The sequence below is a fragment of the Scylla paramamosain genome, chromosome 14, assembly GCF_035594125.1.
Source record: "Scylla paramamosain isolate STU-SP2022 chromosome 14, ASM3559412v1, whole genome shotgun sequence".
Taxonomy (NCBI): domain Eukaryota; kingdom Metazoa; phylum Arthropoda; class Malacostraca; order Decapoda; family Portunidae; genus Scylla; species Scylla paramamosain.
In genome coordinates this window covers 9,972,423-9,997,563 of record NC_087164.1, presented here as the reverse complement: position 1 = coordinate 9,997,563, position 25,141 = coordinate 9,972,423, and the positions used below count along the sequence as shown (strand labels likewise).

Genomic DNA, 25,141 nt, shown 5'->3' with positions numbered 1-25,141 from the left:
ACCACCACTACCACCACCACCACGACCTACTCTGTCAAAGTAAATGCCAATTCATCAGTTTGCTAGACCTGTTTGCATTATTCCATCCCCGACCCCCCCCCCCCAAAAAAAAAAAAAAAAAAAAAAAGATGCAAAGCCACCTCTGAAACCCACAGTACATTACATTATCATTATCACTATCATCATCATAAGCAGCAGCAGCAATAACAACAACGACAACATGTGCAAAATCAATACAAATACGTAGGTACTCACATAAACTAGTGTTGCTCTAAAAAAAAATAAATAAATAGAAAAAAATCCCTCACTATCTTCTTCCCGCCGTCACTCTCCACCTCTTTCTCCGTCACACAAAAAAACACTGCTGCAGGAGTAGCCGTGTCCAGCAAAACACACATAATTCTTCAAGGTTCTTCTTTCTCTTGTTATTTCTTGTCTATATCTTTATCATCCTCCTCTTTCTTATACCCCGTTTCTTCTTCCTAATCCTCTTCCTCTTATTTCTCGTTTCTACCTTTGTCATCCTCCTCTTCATCATACTACGTTTCTTTTTCCTTCCCTCTTCTGCTCATGTTATTTTTTGTCTCTATCCTCGTCATCCTCTTCTTTTTTTATAACCCGTTTCTTCTTCTTCCTCCTCCTTCTCTTGTTTCTTGTCTCTATCCACGTCTTTCTTATTACTCATTCTTCTTTTACGATTATTGCGTTTTCCAGTTTCTCGCTCTTAACACCACCACCATTACCACAACAATCACCATTAACACCTCCTCCTCCTCCTCCTCCTTCGCCTTTTGTTATCCTGCGTCTCTGGATCAGGTAGTGTAGTTTTTCATATACAAACAACTCCTTGAGGATCAACGTATGTACATATGCTTGCTCTTCCTTAGTATTCCTTTGTGCTTCTCTTCCTCTTCCGCAACCAGGTCAAAGAAAATGGGTATACATGTGAATTATCAAGAGGCAAGAGCGTGTAACTTCCTTTAACTTCCTTCCTGTCTTCACATATTCTGTATTTTTTCTTCCTACTCCTCCTCTTTGTTCTCCCTTTCTCCTTATTCTCTTATTAATTTGTAACCCTTAACTAACTAAAGGAGATAGACAGCAGTGATATAAAAGGTTTAGAAGAATGAAGACTAGTTTGGGTGAAAGGATGAAATACAGTAGTAGAGATGAAAGATGTCAGGCTGTACAGTCCTTCTCTTCATTTCATCTTAACTTGACTCTTCATCTCTTCCTTCAGTGCCACATTCAATATCTTCCACATCTCGTACCCTTCCCTTTTCCTTCTTTTTCCTTACACCCTCCTTCACTCTTAATCTCCTCTTCTCCCCTCCATCTTATCCTAACCCCCCCCTCTCTCTCTCTGCTCCTCATCCATCACCACTACCACACCACTGAGATAAAAGTTTCCCCCTAACCGAGGATAAGACGTGACGGGAACACTGAACAGCGACTCAACATTGGCAACATCCGTGCCGACACTCCACTCCACCGATGGACGCGAAGGAAGAAGGGTCAAACGAGATTGTATATAGAGACTGACTGTATACCGGCAGCAAAGGTTAGTGACTGCAATAACTGAATGTCATGAGATCAACACCAAGATAACTATATTATTTTATCGTATTCTTGAGTGCTTTGTTCTCTCATTATCGCTGATAATTATGAGTTGATAATGGAGTCTTTGTTACATTAATACTAGCATTATTGGAAACGCTTTTGAAAATAATAACTTCCACTAGAAACAGATGAATGTAAGTCAGACGGAGCGTTGAAATGTTTGAGAATACGGACCTTAGTACATAGAAGAGCTAGATTGTATTTATTACCTAAGCATGAAAAAAAAAAAAAAAAACTGCTCTCTAAAAAGTTAATAGAAAAGAGTTTGCCGACTTATTTCCTGAGATTATTTAATTCCACTCTCTTGAAATAATTTAAGTCGCAGGAAAATGTAAAACATCATTAAGCACAACTGCAAACTTAACAAATGACAAAAAATAAACATTATCGGTGTTTATTTAGAGTGAGATAAACACACAAAGAATTCTGTTGCACTATACAGTAACTAAGAATAATATCCCTGAGTTTACACGCTCCGAGATTCATGACAAGAGCCTCGAGACATCATACGGTTATTCAGGTATTTAAATATTTAGCAATTTTTCATGCATCATAATTCTTTCCATTCTTCATTCTTTAAAGCCTCCTGTAATATCATCATGGACAGGTTAGGAGAGTGTCGCCTTGCCTGACCTTTTCCTTTGTCGGCGTTTCCTCGTTTCCCGTATGTACCTTCATAGAGTTTTCTTGATGTATCTTTTGCAATACTCTCATCAATGTTTCTCTCAACCTTCTACCCGTTCCTCCAGTTCCTTGAGTACAGACATCACACGCACGATCACACCACAGTCTAGACTCTGAGAGCTGATAACAATATGACGAGTGTCCTTGCACTCAAATGACCCCAGACGATTTTAACACGCAATAATAGAAGAACACAGGCACTAAAAGGCTTGAAAAATTACACCACTCTCTTTGTTGCCTTTCGAAATTACTGTTTAAACTTGAACCACATTACACTGACCTTGAGGAGAAGCGAGAATAGTCGAACGAATAACCTCTACTAGTATAAGTCAACTCGTGGCTACAAAACTCATTAACTCATTACTCCACACAAGGCGCATTTTGGGGTTGGCTGTCGTGAGGGAGTAGTGCAGAGTTGTGTAAGGCTTGTGTCAGTAATTGCTGTTGGTTAATATACTCCTGGTGAGGGAAGGTAAAGGTTGTCTGGTCACTGGGGCTTGTGTGTCATGTAAGGGTGTGTCCCCGTAATGAAGGAAGTCCACAAACTGTATGCTGCTGCTAAAGGCGGTAAGGTACGGACAATGAGAGGCAATATTACTTGCAAGGCAATCAATGTGAGCTGCGGTGCTGATTGACTGAATGATGGACTGATTGACTGGTTGGCTGATGGCTGATTGACTGACTGAGTGGCTGAATGACTGACTTAGTGGCTAATTGACTGACAGATTGGTTGACTGAATAACTAAGTAACTGACTGACTGAATAACTTGAGTAACTGATCTTCGACTGAGTAATTAGTTCGCCATACTAATGACTAAATGAATGAATGAGCGAATAAACTATAAGAAAAAAATGCATAAAAGTACATGGAAAATACTGAAATTAAAGGAGAACCATGGAGAATATTAATTGATTCAAAACTTACACGTGTAATTAAAAAAAAAAAAAAAAAAGATAGTATCTGGAAAATACTGAAGAAGAGGATGATTATGGAATGACGTTAAAGAAAGAAAGAAAAAAAAAGCCTTACCTCAGGTAAAGAATTAAACTCACTTTTTTTTCATCCTAATGCCTACAATTTGGAAATATAGTATTTTTACACAACTAACACACACACACACACACACACACACACACACACACACACACACACACACACACACACACACACACATTGGGACGTTATAATTATCAGTTTAGTTATCTAAAAAGAAACACCCAAGATCTAAAAAACAAAACAAAAAGTCACACCTACATAAAGAAAAAGACCAACAGTAGTTATCTAAACATAATACACCAACAACAGTCACCCCAGCTCACGGAGAAGATCAAGACCAACAATTTCTGTACACAACACAGCAGCAGCACAGACCACAGAGCGACGCCCATCAAAACCCACCGGCCCAGTCTGTCTACTCACCCTGACGCCGACAAACTGGTCATGCAGGATCACCCATGAGAGGAGGTACACGAAGGAGACGTGGGCGGAGTAGAGAGCCATGACGTCAGTGCAGTCGAGGATCCGAAGCGAGTAGACGTACATGTAATTTGTCACCACCCACAGCATGCAGAAGAGGCAGCACCGGGTCATGAACTTGCCTGGGGTGGAGAGAAGGAAAGGGAGTGGTGAGCTGGGCTAGGTACTCGTGGTGGTGGTGGTGGTGGTGGTGATTAGTGAGACTGTAGAGGTTAAGTAGAGGTAAGGGTGGAAATGAGTGTACTTGAGTGAGTTAGGTTGTAAACTAAAGCATTGAGTTGGGTTGGAGTGTAGACCAGATGGTGTGTCCGTGAGTGAGGGAGAATTTGTGAGTGAATGAGTGAGTGGGTGAATGAGTGTGAAGGAGTAAGTGAGTGAATGAATGAATAAGATAAGAATAACACTAAATATCAAAGAATGTGAAAATCTACTTCCATTCACAATCTTCAACGAATAATAATCAACCTGACGAGCTGCTCAATAAGAGATAATGTTTACAACACGATTTTTCTTCTTTTTCAGGGAATTAGTTATTTGAGAATGGTCTTCTGGGTGGTGGGGAGGAATGAGAGAAGAGTAAGGGTGGTGAGTAAGAGTGGTTAGTGAGTTATAATAGTCAATTCAGGCAATTTTTTTTTCTTTTTTCTTTCTGTTGACGTGCGTTTGAATATAAGTGAGTATGAGTGAGTGAATGAGCGAGAGGGCGAGCGAGCCTTGAAAACAACAACAACAACAAAAACCACCAAAGAGAAAATTAAGCGGAAGAGCGAACAAGATCCACACACTAAACGAAAACACAAACACCAACTTTCAACTTTTTTTTCCCCATTTCACCAGATATCCGGTTATCTCTCTCTCTCTCTCTCTCTCTCTCTCTCTCTCTCTCTCTCTCTCTCTCTCTCTCTCTCTGGCTCATGTTCCCCCTGTTACCATTTTTCTCTCTCTTTCTTATCTGCTTTCCTCTCTCCTCCGCATCTCAGTCTCGTGAGCACAAAGACAACCCACCACAGAGGAGCTGAAAGGCGGCAGCATCCCACCACCACACTGCGAGACACGAGGACAAAGACTCTCTCTCTCTCTCTCTCTCTCTCTCTCTCTCTCTCTCTCTCTCTCTCTCTCTCTCTCTCTCTCTCTCTCTCAAACTTTATTAAAATATTAGCGTTAAAGAAAGAAAAAAACGATGAAAGTTGATAAAAGTCTCACTAGCGAAATTTAGAACTATCTGGAGCACATTAAAGTAACTGATCTCAATACTCTCTCTCTCTCTCTCTCTCTCTCTCTCTCTCTCTCTCTCTGTCTCTCTCTCTCCCGTGTGCCTTTCAAAAAATACTCTCATCCAGTTTCTTTTTCTATTTCTGTTTCGCCCACTCTCGTTCATTCATCTCACCCCATCTTTCCTACACTGACTCACCCACACGTCTACGGATCATCTTTTCCTTCCCCTCAGTCATGCATTCCTTCCCCAGCCTCCCTGTTTCCCATTTCACTGATTTCCTTCCTTTCCCATGCGACAACAGGAGAGAGCGGCACGAGGGAAGGAAGCAAGAGGGAATAACTATCACGCGCACTGCTGCTGGGAAAGGAGAGAGAGAGAGAGAGAGAGAGAGAGAGAGAGAGAGAGAGAGAGAGAGAGAGAGAGAGAGAGAGAGAGAGAGAGAGAGAGAGAGAGAGAGAGAGAGAGAGAGAGATACATCGTCCCATTTCTCCTCTTACTCAAGATGAATACCCAGCATCACGACTCTCAAGGGAGGTTATCCGAACAAAAGGACCGTGTTTTTACCGGAAAATATCGGAAGATGCAGGACGCCAAGGGAGTGTCAGTCTGTCCAGCCAAAATCCAGCCGGCCATGGCCAAGCAGACTAAAGATGAGGGGACGCTGAGAAGAGAGAGGGAGCGAGTCTCTCTCTGGAAGGCTCAGAATGCTGGTCATGTTCCTCGTTCTGCTGCGACACGTGACAAATGGAAGGGAGTGACGGGTATGAAGGGACCGTGGAGTGATGCTTGTGCTGTGCGTGTGTCTGTGTGTTTGTGTCTGTGTCTATGGATCGTATTCTGAAACACTTCTGCGCCACATCCTCACCACATTCAAAGAGCCTGAAGTTAAAGTTACAAGGGTTTTAAAGGTCTTTTTACATTTCTAGTGACAGAGTAACAAGATTTCTATACAAGAGAAACATTTTGACAACCAGGCTAATCATCTCTGTGACCTTGGAAAATACTCGCGGCGAAAGAGCAAAGAGTTTTAGAATACTGGCATGTCTGTGTGTGTTGGGAACGTGGGTTAAAGATTCATCAAAACGCACTATGCAGGTGTAGCAGGTGTGACCTTTCTGATGGTGGTGGTGGTGGGCGAGAACAGCAGTAGGAGGTGGAGATGATAACACGGGCCTGTCCATCTCATGAACCGTCCCTCAGTGATGCACGAGGCAGGTAAGAGCTCACAATCACAACACTTGGCTTGATCACGCATGCAGCGTCTATCACAGCAGTCATTCTCTCCTTCTCCTCTCCATCTTCATCACATTCTTCTTCCTTCTTTACCCCCACCCTCCTCCTACTCCTCTACCGCCTCATTCTCCTCTTCATCTTCATCCCATTCTCCTTTTTTTTTTATTTTCCTTTCCTTTCTCCTCCTCCTCCTCCTCCGCTTCATCTTCATCACATTCCTCTCCCTTCTCCCACTTCCTTCTTCTCCTCCAACACACAACAGAGATACATAGATACATAGATAGAGAGAGAGAGAGAGAGAGAGAGAGAGAGAGAGAGAGAGAGAGAGAGAGAGAGAGAGAGAGAGAGAGAGAGAGAGAGAGAGAGAGAGAGAGAGAGAGAGAGAGTGTGTGTGTGTGTCTGTGTGTGTGTGTGAAAGAATGGCCCGGCAAGAGATAAATTACAGTTCCGTGAGATTACAAGAACTTACAGCGTAGTTAACCATATCTTAGCACGGAAAGGTCTGTCTTCCATCTTTCCCTTCCCTTTCTTCCTTGTTTCCCTTCCTTTGGTCTTCCTGCAGGGACCTTTCATTTTCGTCTACGCTTTTTCTTCTTTCTCATCTATCTCCTTGCCTTTATAGTTACACCCTCAGTATATTCAGCTTCTATTCTCGTCTTCCGCCTTCCAGTAAATTGTAATCTTTCCTTTTTTTTTCTCTCTCTTCCCTCCTCAAGTTTTTGTACTCTGTGGTGTGTTGTTAAGTAGCTGCTGATAACTGATAAAGCGCCAGTGATAGTAAATAGTGTGATTATGCTGCATGTTATCTTGCTTCATGTGTGAGGTGTGTAATAGCCGATAACATGCAGAGGTTAAGAAACTGACAGTATTCGTAATGCGTAGGTAAGTAATGGTGCTGTACGTTATACTGAATCAGGGATGTTAATAGTGGGATTCCAGAGAGTAGTAGATATTATACATAACGTGACAGATTAGCATTACTCTTGACATCAACCCTTTCACTGCTAGACAAGTATTTTCCCATATCCAACCATAATTTTTTCAGACACTTATGTGCTACAGTCTCAAATTGTTCTGTAGCTAAATTAATGAACTCTCTCTCTCTCTCTCTCTCTCTCTCTCTCTCTCTCTCTCTCTCTCTCTCTCTCTCTCTCTCTCTCTCTCTCTCTCTCTCTCTCTCTCTCTTCTCTCTCTCCTGTATCCATGCAAACATTTTTTTTTACACCGGTTTCAAAGTTAACAAAGGAAGATCGTAGCAGTGAAGGGATCAAGTAATGTAATGTAATACGATATCCAGAAGCAAGAATACGCATGGTGCAGCTATGTAAGTCCATAAAAACAATTATAGTATGTGATGCAATGATGCTGGAGGTTATCGTGAATCGAGTATATTGTATGTATCATCATTAGTATTTTATCTGAGTACAGTGTGTGGTAATAGATGATCAAAGGATGACTGTACTTATCATTTGTAATGAGTTGTTAATGAGTGCTTAACGAAGTGATTTCACACCCTGGTGGGCTATCGTGCGGCCACTACCACCAAGTCAGCTGTCTAAGCCATGTATATGTGTATGTGGGTGTGTGTATTTGTTGCCTTTACATTGTATTGTACTGTTACGAGATTCCATGGTTGTTTATGGTTATAAATCGATAACTTTACTTTGTTCCAGAGTACCTGTTTTTGTGTCTAATAAAAGCCTACTGAAACGACCTGGTGTGTTTGCATGATTCACATAAATTTTATTAGACACAAAATATGGAGCGACTTCTGAGGCTAGAGAGGTTTGACAGTGATCCTGGGGTGCCGTCAGCGTCGTTAGAGTGGAAACACTTGTTCAAGACCTTTGAGAATTTCCTTTCAGCATTACAAGAGGAGGGTCTCGACAAACTTGGAATTCTCATCAATTTTATATCACCTAAAGTGTATGAGACTATCTCTGAGTGTAATAAGTATACGGACGCAATCAGTGTTTTGAAGAGTCAGTACGTCAAGGTGAGTAATGAAGTGTTTGCGCGATATCTCTTGGCCACCCGACGTCAACAAGACGGTGAAATTTTAAACGATTATCTCAGATCTCTACGAGTGCTGAGCAGAGACTGTAACTTCAAGGCTGTGTCGGCTGTACAACACTGCGAGGAATCTATTAGGGATTCCTTTTTCAGTGGTTTACGTTTGCCCTCGATACGGCAAAAGTTGTTGGAAAATAAAACACTGGCTCTGGCATCAATGTTCGAGTAGGTCAAGGCCTTGGAATCGGCACAAGAAAATTCTGCATGTTATTATGGTGACTCCTCCCGTGCTGTGGGTGCTACTTATGTCGGTAATGAGACAACTACCGACGAAGTACCTGTGGTGGCAGCGACCGGTACGAAAGTGTCAAAGTGTTTCTTCTGTGGGTCAGTAAGACACCCTCGTACAAAGTGTCCGGCGCGCAAGGCAGTTTGTCACAAGTGCCGCAAACAGGGGCATTTTGCCAGTGTGTCGCGGTACTGTTAATAGTGCATCAATGACTTCGGGCGATAGTACTATGTTGGCAGCTGTGTTTTGTGCGGTTATCCCAAATAGTTTATCTAAAGTCATTGTTAAGATTGCTATCGGTGAAACGGAATTCGATGGATTAGTTGACACTGGAAGTTCGGAGAGCTTCATTCATCCTGATTTAGTCTCGCAGTGCTCGCTGCATGTTGAGCCAGCAAAAAGTAACGTGACCCTGGCATCCACTACATGTACACTGTACACCTACTATGGGACGTTGTAGCGTAAATCTGAAAGTGAACGGTCACCTATCAAAAGATGCAACTAACAGTGTGATTCTGGGTCAGGATTTCCAAAGATTACATGACAGTGTGATGTTGAGGTACAGAGGAGAGTTGTCTCAGTTAATGGTCTGTGGAATGAGTGTAATGAGTGTTGAACCCCCTAACTTATTCGCACACATCCAATAGTAACAAAATCACGACGCTACTCTGCTGAACACAGGAAGTTCATCGAAACTGAAATTCGAAGCCTGCTGAGTGAAGGAATCATAGAGGAGAGTAACTCTCCTTGGCGAGCGCAGGTGCTGGTCGTCAGGAGTGATGGTCGTAAGAAGCGACTAGCAGTTGATTACTCCCAGACTATAAACAAGTTTACACTCCTGGACAGTTACCCTCTCCCACGAATCGATGATCTTGTGAATGAAGTTGCTGAGTACAATGTTTTCAGTGCCGTAGATTTACGCAGTGCCTATCTCCAAGTACCTTCGAAACAAGAAGACAAGCCATAAACCGCATTTGTAGCTTGTGGAAAACTCTATCAATTCACTCGAGTACCTTTCGGAGAAGTAACTAATGGGGTCGCTTGCTTCCAGCGTATTATGAACTCTCTTATCAAAGAGGAAGGACTTGTTGGGACATACGCTTATCTTGACGACGTTACTACGAGTATTTGCGGTAAGACGCCTGAGGAACATGACGTGAATCTGAAAAAGTTTCTTGAGGTGGCAGAGAGAAATATACAATGACCAAAAGTGCATCTTTGCAACGAAGAAACAACGCATTCTAGGCTACGTAGTAGAAGAAGGGGAAATTCGACCAGACCCAGATAGATTGCAACCGCTTCGTGATCTACCAGTGCCCCGCAATATAAAACCCCTTCACCGTGATCTGGGCCTCTTTAACTACTATTCCCATTGGATCTTTGATTTTGCTACGAAGATCCAACCTCTGAGTACTACCACTTCATTCCCAGTGTCAAAAGAAGCGGAAAAAAGAGTTTTGCCAAATGAAGCGTGACATTGAATCCACAGTAGTGAAAGTGATTGATGATTCGGTATCGTTTGAAGTAGAGACCGATGCCTCCGGTATTGCTGTAGCTGCGGTCCTAACACAAGGCGGTCGATCCGTTGTATTTTTTTCTCGTACCCTCCAAGGATCTGAAAGACGTCACGCCGCTATTGAGAAAGAGGCACAAGCCATTATTCTAGCAGTACGCCACTGGAGACATTATTTATCGGGGAGGCATTTCACCATCAAGACGGATCAACGTTTAGTGTCGTATATGTTTGGCAAGCAACACAAAAACAAAATAAAGAACGACAAAATAATGAGGAGGAGGATGGGACTTTCGGGGTATAACTTTGATACAGTGTATAGACCCGGGAAGGACAATATTCCCTCAGACACTCTGTCGCGAGCACAGTGCGGCGCGACAAGCCGTAACCTTCGCGCTTCGCGTGTGACCTCCATGATGCCCTGTGCCACCCAGGAGTTACCCGTTTATGTCACTTTGTACGCTCCAAAAACCTACCATTCTCTGTAGAAGACGTACGTGAGGTTATTAGCACGTGCAAGATCTGTGCTGAGTGTAAGCCAAAGTTTCATCATCCAGATAAAGCTAGTCTCATTAAAGCCACTCAGCCGTTCGAACGGCTGAATATGGATTTTAAAGGTCCCTTTCGAAGCAATGACAAAAACAGATATTTTCTTAACATCATAGATTAATATTCTCGATTTCTTTTTGTGTTTCCGTGTTCCAATATGAACACTTGAACCATCATAAATTGTTTGAATCTACTTTTCTCAGTTTTGGGTATGACTGCTTATATCCATACAGATCATGGCGCATGATTTGTGAGCAGAGAACTGTGGGATTATCTGGCAAGCAGTGGGATAGTCTGCAGTAGGACTACAAGTTACAACGCTCAGAGCAACGGACAAGTCGAGCGCTACAATGGTATCATCTGGAAGGCAGTAACAACTCTGCGGTCACGTGGCTGCCAGAACGGTGCTGGCAAAGTGTCCTGCCGGACGCTCTTCACTCGATCCGTTCGTTGTTATGCACAGCTACCAACGCCACTCCCCATGAGCGTTTATTCAACTACACACGTCGATCATCGTCAGGGACCGCCATACCTGCCTGGTTGTGTAACCCAGGTCCTGTCCTGCTGAGGCGATATGTGCGGGCACGCAAGAGCGATCCACTGGTGGATGAGGTGGAATTAATTCAGGCTAACCCGCAGTATGCTCATGTTCGATACCCCGACAGGAGAGAAGACAGTGGGGGGTGACTCTGACCTCCAAGTCGGGAGGGCCACTCGGACGCTGCTGGATGCAGACCCACTACATGAGGAAGCGACAAATATTAGCAATCGTGGGCCTGACTCTACTACTTATGAGGGGGACTGCCATAAGTCGGAAACGCCAACTTCGCCTCATTCATAAGGGACACCGGCCACTTCATAACGTTCTGAAACCAGCGGCGAACCAACAGAGCTGAGACGATTCAATCGCATAAGGCGACCACCTATTCGTTTTGCACCATCATAGTATATGTTATTTTGTACAAAAGGGGGTGATTGTGGTAAAAGATGATCAAGGGATGACTGTACTTATCATTTGTAATGAGTTGTTAATGAGTGCTTAACGAAGTTATTTCACACCCTGGTGGGCTATCGTGCGGCCACTTCCACCAAGTCAGCCACAAGTCAGCCAGGTGTGTATGTAGGTGTGTGTGTTTGTTTCCTTTACATTGTATTGTACTATTACGGGATTCTATGGTTGTTTATGGTTGTAAATCGATTAATTTACTTTGTTCCAGAGTACCTGTTTTTGTGTCTAATGAAAGCCTACTGAAACGGTCAGGTGTGTGTGCATGATTCACATCACAGTGTCTTTATTGCTGTATTGTAAAACACTGCTTCATGCTTCTATGTGTATCCTTAAATTGAATTAAATCGTTTTCTGGTATGAATATAATCTCCAACCTACCTACCTTCTCTATACCACTTACTCAACCAGTTCCTCCCTTACTGCTTCGTGTAACAGTCTTCTCATAACCATATTACTTCTTCAGCATCCCAAATAACCATCACTTTGCTGAGAGTTTCCTCGTTTACATGCATGAGTGAGAAGCAAAGTTCCTGCATGGTTTTGTTGCTTGTAGACGTCACTATAATTAGAAGGATGATGGGCTTGTGTGTGTGTGTGTGTGTGTGTGTGTGTGTGTGTGTGTGTGTGTGTGTGTGTGTGTGTGTGTGTGTGTGTGTGTGTGTGTGTGTGTGTGTGTGTGTGTGTGTGTGTGTGTGTGTGTGTGTGTGTGTGCCTCTAGGATCTAATTATAAAACCAAAGGAGGGATTGGTTCTGAGAGCGAGTCATCATTAGCCTCTCTAGTTTCCTCCTCGTGTCCCTTCCTGACTTTGGCCGTGAAAGTCTTTGGTAACCTCGCCTCTGGGTCTCATCACGGAACGAATGGGGGGCACTAATTCTCAGAGGGCGACATCATTAGCCTCTCCACTTTCCTGCTTTTCTTTTGTTTCTTCTTGCTGAGTTTGCCCGTGGGTCTCATTAAGCCCTCACTGTGCTCCACTCAATGTTAACATTCAGAGCACTGGAAGACTATCTGCATGGACACATAGATACGAAATAAGGGACTAAGGGGTCAAGTTTTGTATTTTCAAGCTACAGAGTTATTTAAGACACTAGCGTAAGTATGAGCGTCAAAGCGTTGTAAATAATTGGGGGGGAAGATGCTCTGGAGGGAAAGGATTAAGAAACTGGTGAAGAAAGGAAGGAAATTCAGAGATCATCATCATTAACCAGTATAACTACCTCTCTGCCTTTCATTGCTCCCATTCTGTTCTTACGTGTGGTCCTTTCCGAGCTTCCCACTGGGCTTCATTAAGAAACTGGTGGCGAGAAAACCTATTCAAAAGATGATCCTCATTAGCCAGCCTCACCCCTTCCCATGCCTTTCTCCCTTCGTCTTTTGTTCTGCGTCTCCTCTCCCTCTCCTCTGTTTGTCCACTAAACGACTAAAGCCAAGAAAACTTTGTCAGGAAAGCAACATTGCTGTTTTTTGTCCCATCAGTGTTAGTAACAGTTCACTCCGTGCCCGCGGCGTAGGTAAGATGGCTCGAGTGTGTGTTGCCTGTGTTCCCAGTGAAAGGTAGGGTACGTTCTTGTATGTACTGCACTGCTGAATCTCGCAATGGTCTATCAATAACTGTTTAACTATGAAAGTTGTTGCAATGTTCATTCATCAAATATACTAATGACAAGTCCACACGCGCGAGTATTAGTGTATGTTTAAATTTCGCCATCATATCTGTAAATTTGATCACAGAGCACTGTCCGTAGACTTGTATATCTGAAAGCCCTTTGGATTCCTATTTGCATTTTTTTTTTTTTTTTTTTTTTTACACTATAAGCTCGTAATGCTGTGTCCTGAGGCGTGGCGGCGTGAAGGGCGGCAGCGACACGAGGTAATTTCACGGCAGGTATTGGCTATTATCGAGTTTCCTCTGAGCGTCCCTGGCTGGTGGCTTGTTTTCGATGTAACTGTTTGCCTTTGCTTGTTTTTCAGCTTGAAGTGAACCAGTGATGTGATAAAAACGTTCGACTCTTTAACTAACGCTGCTTTCATTCTTCTATACTTTTTTATACGTATCTTTATTTTATCAACTTTCAGAACTCTCTCCACGGAGTGAAAACACCAGCACTGACCAGCCGCCAATCACCAGCCTCGACAAACTCTTTATCTTTCTTCCATCACGGAAACTTCCCATAATTTTTTCCACCTTTAAAAATTTTCCATCTGACTCTTACCACCATAAAAGTTTTCCATTAATTTTCTACCGTCAACAGTTTACCATCACCGATTTTCTCTGGCTTCCAAAACTCCGGCATTTCTTGGCACTGGTCTTCACACTGTCCACACACTTCAGGCGCCCTTCCCTCCACGCCTGACTACTCTGTCACATGTAAATATAAGGTGCATTGATAAACAAGTTACATTTAAGATCATGATCTCGAATCGTGATGAATAACCAGGAAAGGTCGCTTGTTGCTCGCCGTTTCCTATTTACCAAGAGATTACGAGATTCGGTAAAATTAATGCAGAACTTTCTAATCTGCAAGTCTGTAATCCTGCGGGGCTGCAACAGGTGCCCCAGGGGAGGCGGGGAACAGACTCGTTTTCTTTACCTGCCGTGCTGGAGCGGGAGGCAGGCGGGCGTCACTCCTCAAGGGATGAAAGGACACGTCTCTATTAACATGTCAAATTTTAGAGTGAAAGCGACGTGAGGAAATGCACCGATTTGAGTTAACGTTCACACACACACACACACACACTCCTCAAACGTAAACCAGGTAGGTAAAATCTATACGAGGCACTCACCATACCACGCGTCACCTCAGCGCCAACCATTGCACCGAGGTAAGTGGCCCCGAATCCTCTCACTCTCTGCTGCCTTTAACTTGCCTCTGCCGAAAGCGTTCTTTGCTTTGTGAAACTTTATCGTTCGCCCAGTCTTTCATGTTCGTGTCGCAAAAAACGTAGAACTGGTGAGACAAAAATATCGAGAATGGGAAGCAGAAATTACAGTCACTAGAAATACTGTGCGCGTCTCTCATGATTTCCATCTCTCTCGACAAGTGGTATTCTTTCGCTAATATTTTCAGAAGCTATCCTTATTTTGTGATGATGATGATGATGATGATGATGATGATGATGATGATGATGATGATGGTGATGATGATGACGCAGTTTTCATCAGCTTTGCTCCCGATCTTCTACAACAAAAAATTTCTTTATACAATAGTTCTTTCATATTTCTCTATATTTTGACTTCTTGCAACACTGTTCTCTAACCACACTTGTACTAATATTTTCCATCATAGTTTTTCCACATTGTTGACCTGACCTTCCATTGCTCATCAAGAACACAGTGTCTAATGTTCATTAGTCCTGCATCAGTACTATCTCCACTTCTCTATTGTCTTGCTCATTTACACGTATTTTTGGCACCGTAATTTTTTTCCAGTCAACTTTGTCTTTGCCTGTTCATCGAGCCTGAGCCGAGACCCTTCGTCCTGAAGGCAACACCCATGATCTTCTAAAACCCAATCATTCTTGTTACCCCGCCAGTTTTTCTTTACTGTGTTTCTCTGACATAACCTCATCCTTCCTAATGCTGCTTTTCCTCCTTTCCTCTGAATTATTATTGATTCCACGCGTGAGATCTTCCTGTCTGTACCTAACACATTAAAACTTTGGATGATAACAACATATAACACTACAATATAATCCTCGCACATTCAAGATAGAAAACTAGTACTGCTTTCTTTCCCCCACTGAAAATATTCCTTTTACCTACAATAATCCTAACCAAAAATCATCCTTGTTCATCTTTCAGTCCTCGAAAAATAAAGTCAGTTTTTTTTTTTTTTTATATCAGTTTCCATTATTCTGGTGGGTTGTGCCCCGAAGCTAGTAAAACAATCCCCAATTATTTTTCAAAGTTTCTCAGCTCTCTCTCTCTCTCTCTCTCTCTCTCTCTCTCTCTCTCTCTCTCTCTCTCTCTCTCTCATCTTTGCACTGTTAGCATCTGTTAAAAGAGCTATTTTAGTTCAGTCTTTTCGTAATACTTCACCATTAATATATTACAGATTTTCTTTCGTGTCCTTCTATCCTTCTATCCTTCTGATTTAACATTTATTATTTTTTTATTGCTAAGAAAATATTCTTTCTTGTCATTTATCCTTCAACGGCAGCTGACTTGGATGGAATTTCATAATGTGTCGCTAGAATAATAACAAGTGCTGCCGTACTGAGAACCTGACAAGCCAAATCAAGGCAACTTTATCCTCGACTGGTGCTTCATTTGCATGGCTGAGGCACGATCGCTGCGATGTCTAAAGGTGACGTCACGCATTCCCGATTCTCTCACATCAGGCGCTGGAATCTATCCTGGACTGTGAAGTTCTCGCCCACCTTTCATCTCATAACCGCCTTAGGTGTTGTGCCCACACACACACACACACACACACACACACACACACACACACACACACACACACACATCTATGTAACCGTAAGTATTGCGTTTTGGACCTCTCGCAACAAATAAATAAATAAAATTCAGTCCCCCTATTAAAACAATTATCTGTACGAAGAGATAAAACAGAGGCAAGCATAAAGTTACAGTTTACTAGTGGAAGGGACGAAAGGCTAAAGAGACTGGTTAACTCTTGCATTAGTAATATGGACAATAAAGGTGATGGTGATGGTAGTGGTGGTAGTGGTGGTGATGTTAATAACTACAAAAAAAAAATAATAATAGTAATGCAGTTTCCTCCATATTACAAGTTTACATATTTAAGTTCTTTTCTTAACACATGGCTGAAACAATATTATGACTATAATAGGCAACTTTCACTCGTAGCACTTATTCATTTCATGCCACATAAGCACCGGAAGTAGAAGTGCTAATAGTAATAGCAGTAGCAGTAGCAGTAGTAGTAATAATAGCAGTAGCAGTATAACAGCAGTATTAGTTTTAGCAGTAGCAGTCGTAATAAAAACACGCCCATTGATCCAGCGTGAGGAGGCAGGGATGAGCCAGCGCGTGCCTACAGGGAGGGGAAGGCCACGCCCAAACCCGCGCCTTGAAGAGGAGCAAAAAGGTGGAACTCGTCAGCTGGAGGGAAGGTGGTGGGTCGAGAGCTTTTTCCTCCTGACTGTCCCACCTTCCCCCAGGCCGATGCTTCCCAGGGGCGGCGTGAGGGTTCGGCAAGTTGGTGGGAGCTGACATTATTTGAGGAGACGGGCGAGCAAGGCAGCAATTCTGGTGGAGCGTGGGAGGCGGTGGGTATGTGGTAAATATTCCATGGCTGGGGATCGAAGGTGAAGCGTCAGTGTTCGGTGTGGTGGTGTTAGTGGTGGTGGTGAGTACGTGGGGTGAAGTATTGCCCAGAGGAAATGTAGATAATCATGAACTGAAGTGAACTGTATAGGTTTGAAGCACCAAGACAATCAATATCTATTTGGCATTAGACTGTCACATTTTGCATCACGTGAATGGTGGCGAGTACGTATGCGTAGTAACGTGACTCTAGAGAAGCTGCATTTCATCATAAATTAAAATGTACAGATTTTAAGCATCAAATCAATACATATTTAGCATAAGACTCAGCTATTTATATTAAGGGATTCACTTCAAACTTGGACATAAGGACATATCTCTGCAAATAGTGATGGAAGAGTTGGCAAGATTTTAATATAATGGTTAGAGTTAGCAATGACAATGAGGGCACGTAGAGTTTTTAACTTGGACAAAAGAATCGAACTCTTTGCATTGCGAGAGTGTAAGGGTTGACGGAAATCTGATTGCACTGTTAGGGATTCAAGCGTGAGGTCAATTTATTACGAGACACTAAAGCTGTTGTTATTGTCCTCATATTACGAGAACAATCCAGAGCTTGGACATTCATCATCATAATCATCATAATAAAACTGTAATGCTCTGGAGGTGTAAGACTGTTAGCTATGAGTGTTGTTGTTGTCGTGGTGGTGGTGGTGGTGGTTTTTACATGGGTTGGAGCTGCAGATCATCATGAATTGATTACTTGACTGAACCGATTTAACGCCCCTCAATAACAGACTCACATGGCGCCGCACGTTAAAACTATTAAAAAAATTGTGGAAAAATGTCACAGATTAAATCAACATAACATAAAAACAAACTGATAGCAAAGAAAAAAATATATATGTACATAAAATCAGGTATGAATGAACGCGAAAAAAAAAAAAAAAAAGACCTACCATGAAAAATCGGCACTTTTTTTTTTAGATGCGAGTATTACAGAGATAAAACGTAACGGCCAAGTCTCACAGTTCCCTGAAAATATTACGACACCAGATTTCATACCACGTGCATGTGTGGGAAGTTGTCTCTATCAAAAAATCAAGGGATAAGAGAGTTTATATTTCGAGATTAGATTTGATACTACGTTTCTATGTGGGAATTTTTATTTTTAATTTTTTTCTCTCTCTAAAAACACAAGGAATAAGAGGAAGTTCATACTCCACCAGATTTCATACTACCTGCATATGTGGGAAGTTGTCTCCAAGGAATAGACGAAAGTTCATAAGTAAATTAAGCAAACTATAAATCACCACCTCTAATTTCCTCACTAATTAAAACCGGCCGTTGTTCCCTCGCTATACGGCTTAGGAAACTGATTAGCTCCGCGCAAACTTCCCATCTTCCCATCAGGCGGCCTTTGACAAACCGATACTTCATGTACAGTTTGTCGTGCCCCCTCAACACTAACAAGTCTTCATTGTGACCTGACAGCATTTTACAGCTTACTTTTCATTCCCATCTCATTAAGTGCCCAAGCTTTCCTCTCTCCCTCGTCTTTCCTTTATGTCTTATCTTCATGCCCGGTGCTTCCTTCTCCTCCTCCTTTTTCCTTTCTCTTCTCCCTCTTTGAAGCCAAAAACATCAGTCTTCATCATACCTCTTCTTGTTTCCCCTCATCTTCTTTCTTCCCTTTTCTTCTCTCCCTCTGTAGTCTAGAATATAAGTTCTCATTCTTTTTCCTCTCTTCCTCCTCTTCATCTGCCCTTTCTCCCCTTCTCTTCATCCCCTTCGTTATGAGAAATAGCACTGTCTTCATCCGGTTTCTACCATCACTGCCTCCTCATTATCATCTTTCTCCTCCTTCTCCTCATCCCTCCTTTCTCTCCTCTTCTGCTCCCTCTGTATGGGCCAAAACAACATTCTTCATCTTTCCTCTTCCACGTGCCTCCTCCTCACCATTTTCTTTCACTTCTCTTCATCTCCCCTTTTTTTCCCTTCCTTCTCCCGATTTTCACTCCAAAACGGTACTGTCCCTTTTTTCCCCCATATGACTCCTCCTCCTCTAAGACTTCTCTCCACGCCTGACCTTTCTTCCCTTCTTCCTTTCCCCTCCCCTCCTTTCCCGTCTTCTCAGCCCTAAACAAGTGGCCTTAATCAACTACAGAGCTCTTCCTCCAAGCTAAGTCCTTTTCTTCCTTCTTCTCTCCCTCCCTCCCTGCCCTCGGTCTCAGCAGTGCCCAGGACAACAAGGCGGCAGTCAGCTCGAGCGGCTCATCCCTAGAAATCCCCCAGAGAGACATTGTCCTTAGGCGGGGCTCGGGACATGCCTCTCCTTACTGTTGTGCCGCCCTGAGCGTGGGATTACAACGCGCAGCCAGAAATGAAAACAAGTCCTTAATTCAGTCTCTCTCTCTCTCTCTCTCTCTCTCTCTCTCTCTCTCTCTCTCTCTCTCTCTGAATCATGTTTTATCCCACATCCTTATTTTCTGATCTTCCTTTCTTCATTACTGTACTGTTATACAACAAATCTCTCTCTCTCTCTCTCTCTCTCTCTCTCTCTCTCTCTCTCTCTCAACTTACTGAAAGTGACGCCGCGGTCCCTGAAGTTCTGCGCGATGGTTTTGAGTGAGACCTTGAGTGAGTCCTTGTCCCTCCGGAAGCAGGAGTGGCAGGCGAGGTAGAGGGGGAAGAAGAGCCCCGTCCAGGCCGTGCAGAACCAGGTGGTGAAGAAGGGCGCGTCGAACACCTCCCTCTGCTGCAGGAACCAAGGGAAGGCAGGTGTTAGCGTTGTGTTATGGGCTTACGTGAGGGGTGGTGATGTTTGTTCAGGGGATTGGTGGTATTGTAAAGGAGATGTGGGTGGTAATGGTGGTGGTGGTGGTGGTGGTGGTGGTGGTGGTGAAGAAGGAAATGGAGGAGGAGGAGGAGGAGGAGGTCAAGGACGACGATGACGACAAGGACAAGAAGGAAAATGAAGGGACGAAGAAAACGGAGGGAAGGTGGCGATCTTAATATACGTAATGTTCTGGGTTTAGTAATTTTTTAGATGACAAGAGGGACACTGAAGGAGCAGACATGTTAAAAAGCTACGCAATGAAGGCACACAGGAGCGAGATGCAGGTAAAACAAATGCAATAACTTTCGATCGGTTTATTAAACATTCGCGTTCAAAAGCAGAATCTCGAATCCCAAACAGTTGCTTTTATCAAACATCATCGCCTGCTGTGCTCGATGCCAAAAAATAAATAAATAAATAAAAAATAAAAAATAAAAAAAATATTGGAATTTTCAGACGGGAAGACGGGAAGGGAATGTCTGTTTTGTTTAGGATGCGTTATATCTTCTGGTTCATGGAGAGAAAATATAATAATTGCAGAGAGAGAGAGAGAGAGAGAGAGAGAGAAAGAAATTAAACCCCCCTCCCTTCTCCTCTCCCCTCTCTCTCTCTCTCTCTCTCTCTCTGGAGCCTCTACTATGGTAAATATGACAGTATTATTTCCTGCTCATTAATACAAAACCCAAGTAACGAGTGTGCAAGCGGTGTTTCATGTCAAGGCTGCCAACCCTACCGGCGACACACTCAGAAACCCGAACTCGTGACTCATGTATGATAGATAAGTCCCCGGGGCCTGCTTCAGCTGCAGATGAGACTCTTGGTGCTTCGGGATCCTGGTTCGGGAAGCAGTTCCGAAATGTTTACCCTTTCCAATGAGATATACGACAATTCCCAGCAGTAAGAGGAATGGAATCTTTATAAGGATAGACAGGAAAGGAAAATGGGAATGAAAACATTTGATTTAGCAATTTTCAGCAGTAACAATGATTCGGTTTAGCAATTCCCAGTGATTAGATTTAGTAGTCATGAGATTAGATTAAGTAATTCCCAGCAATGATCAGATTTAGCATTTTCCACCATTAAGAACAATGAAATCTTTATAAACATAGACAAGAAAGAGAAAAAGGGAATTAAAAGATTAGATTTAGCAATTTCTAGCCAGTGTAATGCTTGGAGGTGGCTGTGGAGCAAGAAGGAATGTCTCAGTGTGTTTAGTCAAGAGGGGGGAGCATCAGAAATAGCAGAGCAGAAGCGGCTGATCATCAAGACTGCCTAGCTGAAAAATGCTTTGATGTGTACATACTGGTATTTTTTGTAATTGTAATTGTTTTTGTAGCTATGTTTATACTGATTACAATTATCTTTCCGTCAATTATTTTTTGCTCTTTAATGTTATAATGTATATGCTTCTAAGCTACACAAAAAATTATCACTTATTAATATTGCTGTCGTTATAATCATCGACAACATCGTTATCGCTATTCCTCCTCCTCTTCGTCCTACCACCACCACCACTACTACTACTAATAATAATATACTATTCAATGCAATACAACCTACCCTTTGACAACCACAACACTACTATTCTCCCTAACCACTAAACTCAACTGCACACTACGAAGCAAACAAAAATCACACATTCCTTACAAACACCATCCCGGTCAGTTTTATTTTTAACACTTTACACAAGCAACATTTCACAATCCCACGAAAACCCACAAGACGTTTCCTGGACCTTCCCCTAGCCGCCGAGGTCACGGGGTGTGTGAGACAGACACTGCGGGATGCGGGAACCAAGCTCAGGAAGGTTTTAGGAAGCTGTCAGGCCGCAACTCAACACGATGAAAGCAGCATGGAGCCTCGTGTGTGTGTGTGTGTGTGTGTGTGTGTGTGTGTGTGTGTGTGTGTGTGTGTGTGTGTGTGTGTGTGTGTGTGTGTGTGTGTGTGTGTATTTATTAAGTTAGAAAAGTCAGGGACCTGAATTTGAACGCCGAAAGCTACATTGAATATTTCTCTCTCTCTCTCTCTCTCTCTCTCTCTCTCTCTCTCTCTCTCTCTCTCTCTCTCTCTCTCTCTCTCTCTGTCTATCTATCTATTTATTCATCCATCCATTTATCAATCTACCTACCTACCTATCTATCTATCTATCTATCTATCAGTCTAAGAGTATCAATCTATCTCTGTGTGTGTGTGTGTGTGTGTGTGTGTGTGTACTAATTTCCCCGTTTATGTGTTTTTCCATGACATCTTCCGCCACTGACTCACTCCGCCGAACCTAATGAAGACTCGAGAATTTTTCCCAGCGAAGCTCCGTGATACTTAGCAGGAGGCGGCGGGGAGTGTGGGCTGGAGGGAATGGCAGCAGAGGTCGTGACGGGCTATCAAGAAATCAGCAGAAATGAGGTCGCCGCTAATGAAAAATCGATAGACCAATTATAAGAGGTCATGTCAAGCCGCTGGTCAGTTACGAATGTTCGGTAATAAGGCGAGGAATGGCACACGAATGAAGCCGAGTGGCTGAGGAGCTTTGGGGACTAAGATCGGCTGCCGTGGAGGTGGTGATGGTGGGTGGACTGAGTGTGATTAAATAAATATCCCCAATAACAAATACATACACAAAAATAGGCATACCGGATCACCAGGGAACTGTGTACTCTTTCTGTATATATATATATATATATATATATATATATATATATATATATATATATATATATATATATATATATATATATATATATATATATATATATATATATATATATATATATATATATATATATATATATATATATATATATATATATATATATATATATATATATATTTATCTGCAGTATGTTCCCTACCAATCCCTGCATCGCTAACCGCCACACTTTTTTGTATCCAACGTTCTTTAAGCCTTTCACTACTTTAATACCTACGCTTTTTTGACACTATTTTTATGCTAGATCCTCGTCAAAAAAAAAAAAAAAAAAAAAAAAAAAAAAAAAAAAAAAAAAAAAAACAGAAATAACATTGTTTTATTTCTTTTCTCTCCTGTGTCTCCATGCAATCAATTTTTACAGTGCTAGGAAGGTTTGCGGCGGCCAGCCATACCAATAGAAGGGTTAATAAACTGCTAAACTGTTAAACTGAGTGTAAGACTGAAGGCGTGTAGGTGAAGTTAATGGGCTTCCTCTTCTCTGTCTGGCTTTACCCTCTTCTTCCTCTCATCACCACTACGATCACTAATACTTGGTCTAGATCCTTTTTCCCATCTGATGTATTTTTGTCCAATAACATACATCATACACTGTCACCATAATGGTTATGTATTCGCTTCCGGGTATTGTCTAGTGTAACACGTCACATATTAGCATCACAGTCACCACCAGTTAGTCTACCTGCTTGTCCTATCTAGCATCACTTAGTAAATCACACTTTACCTTCATAATCATCATTTCGCCAAGCTGCTTATTTCCAATTAAGTGTCATCACTGCCCAGTACATGACACTTTATCTCTTACATTCATCCCTTCATTTAACGGTTTCTAAATTCATCTCCCTTCATTTAACTGCTTCTGGGATGTAAATGCATCACACGTCCCTCCTCTCATTATCAGAATCACCTCACCTGCCTGCTTCCCCTGTGGTATCATCGCCCAGGAGTCTCGCGTGTTCCCTCCCTGTCAGCGCCACACGTCAGGAGGCTTCAGGCAAGTTATTGTTTGTTCCTCCCTGCCTCACTAACGAAGCAAACAATGCGTCATCTTTCACACAGCCGCCGGTCCCGCCTCGCCCTCATCTCTGGAGTGGGTCTAAAACTTTTCCTACGAGAAGCATTCATCTAGAGGATTTCGGAATCTCTGTCTCAACTTGTGCACATTCCCTCCACGGCGCGTCACGCTAACACTGTTTACTCGGACACAGTCTGCGGGGAGGACGGGCCCAGATTCAACGTCCACCGCTCTCCCTCGTTCCGTCATTATCATAAAATATGCACATATTCAGTGTTGCCTTCTTTTCACTGCAACATTTTTATCTTGCGAGTATTACAACAGAGGACTGAGATTTTAAGACTGCGGAGTATATCGTTATGCAGAATTATGAAATATGTACGTACATAAGTATAACTAACAGAGGGAGAAATGCTTTTATTCCTTGATTTTACCTTTTTCATCTACTTATTTATTTGTCTGTTTATTCACTCACTAGTGTCTATCTGCTTGCTTGCCTCTCTGTATGTATATATGTATGTGTCTGTTTGTTTGTGTGTCAGGAAGAAATCTCAAACTATTATCTACGGATCTCAGGGCTGACATTGGGCCAAGAAACAAATGATTAAATTTTTCAGGTTAATCTTTTTATTTTTTACGGACGTGATTCTTTTTTTTTTTTTTTTTTTTCGTTCTCTCTCTCCCATTGGAGGTTCGCTTCCCTCCAATTTTCCTCCGGCAGAAGTTTGCCTCAGAGGCTGGTGAGGTATGCGTTCTGTGAGTGCCTTCCAGTTCTTTATTCAGTGGCGGGCTTCCCCATGATGGCACACCACGCCGCTCCTGTTGAGTGACTCTGACAACACCCTGACTAGGAGTTGTTTCCTGCGTGGTAATGGTCTGCACGGGAACTTTAAAAACACTCTAAATCATCGCCTTCATTCGCCCTTACACACACACACACACACACACACACACACACACACACACACACACACACACACACACACACACACACACACACAGACACACACAGACACACACACACACACACACACACACACTCAAATCCTGAATTTCTTGAATTGGGGATGAACGGAAACACAAACCACAAACTGTTCCATCCTTTTGGTTCTGGGCTCTCATAACTTTTGGAACGACTGCACAGCTACGAGTATTTGGTGGGCAAGTGGCTGGTCTCCGAGACACGAGCCGCTGTCCCCGTCACTGAGAGATGTGCCCATTGCGTTAAATGAGAAAAGAACGACTTGATAATTTATAGATGGTTGGTATTAGTCTATATATTTAACTTTTTATCTGCCACGGAAAATTAGGATGGTTACAGTGTGTGTGTGTGTGTGTGTGTGTGTGTGTGTGTGTGTGTGTGTGTGTGTGTGTGTGTGTGTGTGTGTGTGTGTGTGTGTGTGTGTGTGTGTGTGTGTGTGTGTGTGTGTGTGTGTGTGTGTGTGTGTAAGGGCGAATGAAGGCGATGATTTAGAGGGTTTTTAAAGTTCCCGTGCAGACCATTACATTGTGTGTGTGTGTGTGTGTGTGTGTGTGTGTGTGTGTGTGTGTGTGTGTGTGTGTGTGTGTGTGTGTGTGTGTGTGTGTGTGTGTGTGTGTGTGTGTGTGTGTGTGTGTGTGTGTGTGTGTGTGTGTGTGTGTGTGTGTGTGTGTGTGTGTGTGTGTGTGTGTGTGTGTGTGTGTGTGTGTGTGTGTGTGTGTGTGTGTGTGTGTGTGTGTTTACATGT

The 25,141-nt window shown here is 42.7% G+C and overlaps 2 protein-coding genes across 6 annotated transcripts in view; one reads left to right on the top strand and one right to left on the bottom strand.

The window, feature by feature from the left end:
• LOC135106825 (solute carrier family 35 member F3-like) overlaps nucleotides 1-25,141 on the bottom strand; it is a 178,361-nt gene that overhangs the window by 18,506 nt on the left and 134,714 nt on the right. For all 4 annotated transcript variants that reach the window (XM_064016174.1, XM_064016175.1, XM_064016176.1 and 1 more), the window contains 2 exons: nucleotides 19,440-19,614; nucleotides 3,725-3,903 (listed from right to left, as the gene is read on the bottom strand). In XM_064016174.1, coding sequence (XP_063872244.1) covers nucleotides 3,725-3,903; nucleotides 19,440-19,614 — 354 coding nt within the window. The remainder of the gene's footprint in view (nucleotides 1-3,724; nucleotides 3,904-19,439; nucleotides 19,615-25,141) is intronic.
• LOC135106827 (uncharacterized) lies at nucleotides 535-11,954 on the top strand. 2 transcript variants are annotated; one of them, XR_010271477.1, is made up of 2 exons: nucleotides 535-1,561; nucleotides 10,828-11,954. XR_010271477.1 is itself a non-coding variant. In XM_064016181.1 (2 exons), the coding sequence occupies exons 1-2, from the start codon at nucleotides 7,990-7,992 to the stop codon at nucleotides 10,895-10,897; spliced, it is 549 nt and encodes a 182-aa protein (XP_063872251.1). In that variant the 5' UTR covers nucleotides 7,441-7,989; the 3' UTR covers nucleotides 10,898-11,944. The 2 variants fall into 2 exon arrangements, 1 of the variants encoding a protein (XP_063872251.1); XM_064016181.1 differs by lacking the exon at nucleotides 535-1,561 and adding an exon at nucleotides 7,441-8,468 and having other exon boundaries at nucleotides 10,828-11,944.

What these genes read in the sequence shown, in the direction of transcription:
- LOC135106827 (XM_064016181.1), top strand. Translation starts at nt 7,990, where the DNA reads ATGGAGCGACTTCTGAGGCTAGAGAGGTTTGACAGTGATCCTGGGGTG. An exon ending in GCTCTGGCATCAATGTTCGA is followed by an intron (nt 8,469 to 10,827) that starts GTAGGTCAAGGC and finishes ATATCCATACAG; the next exon opens with ATCATGGCGCATGATTTGTG.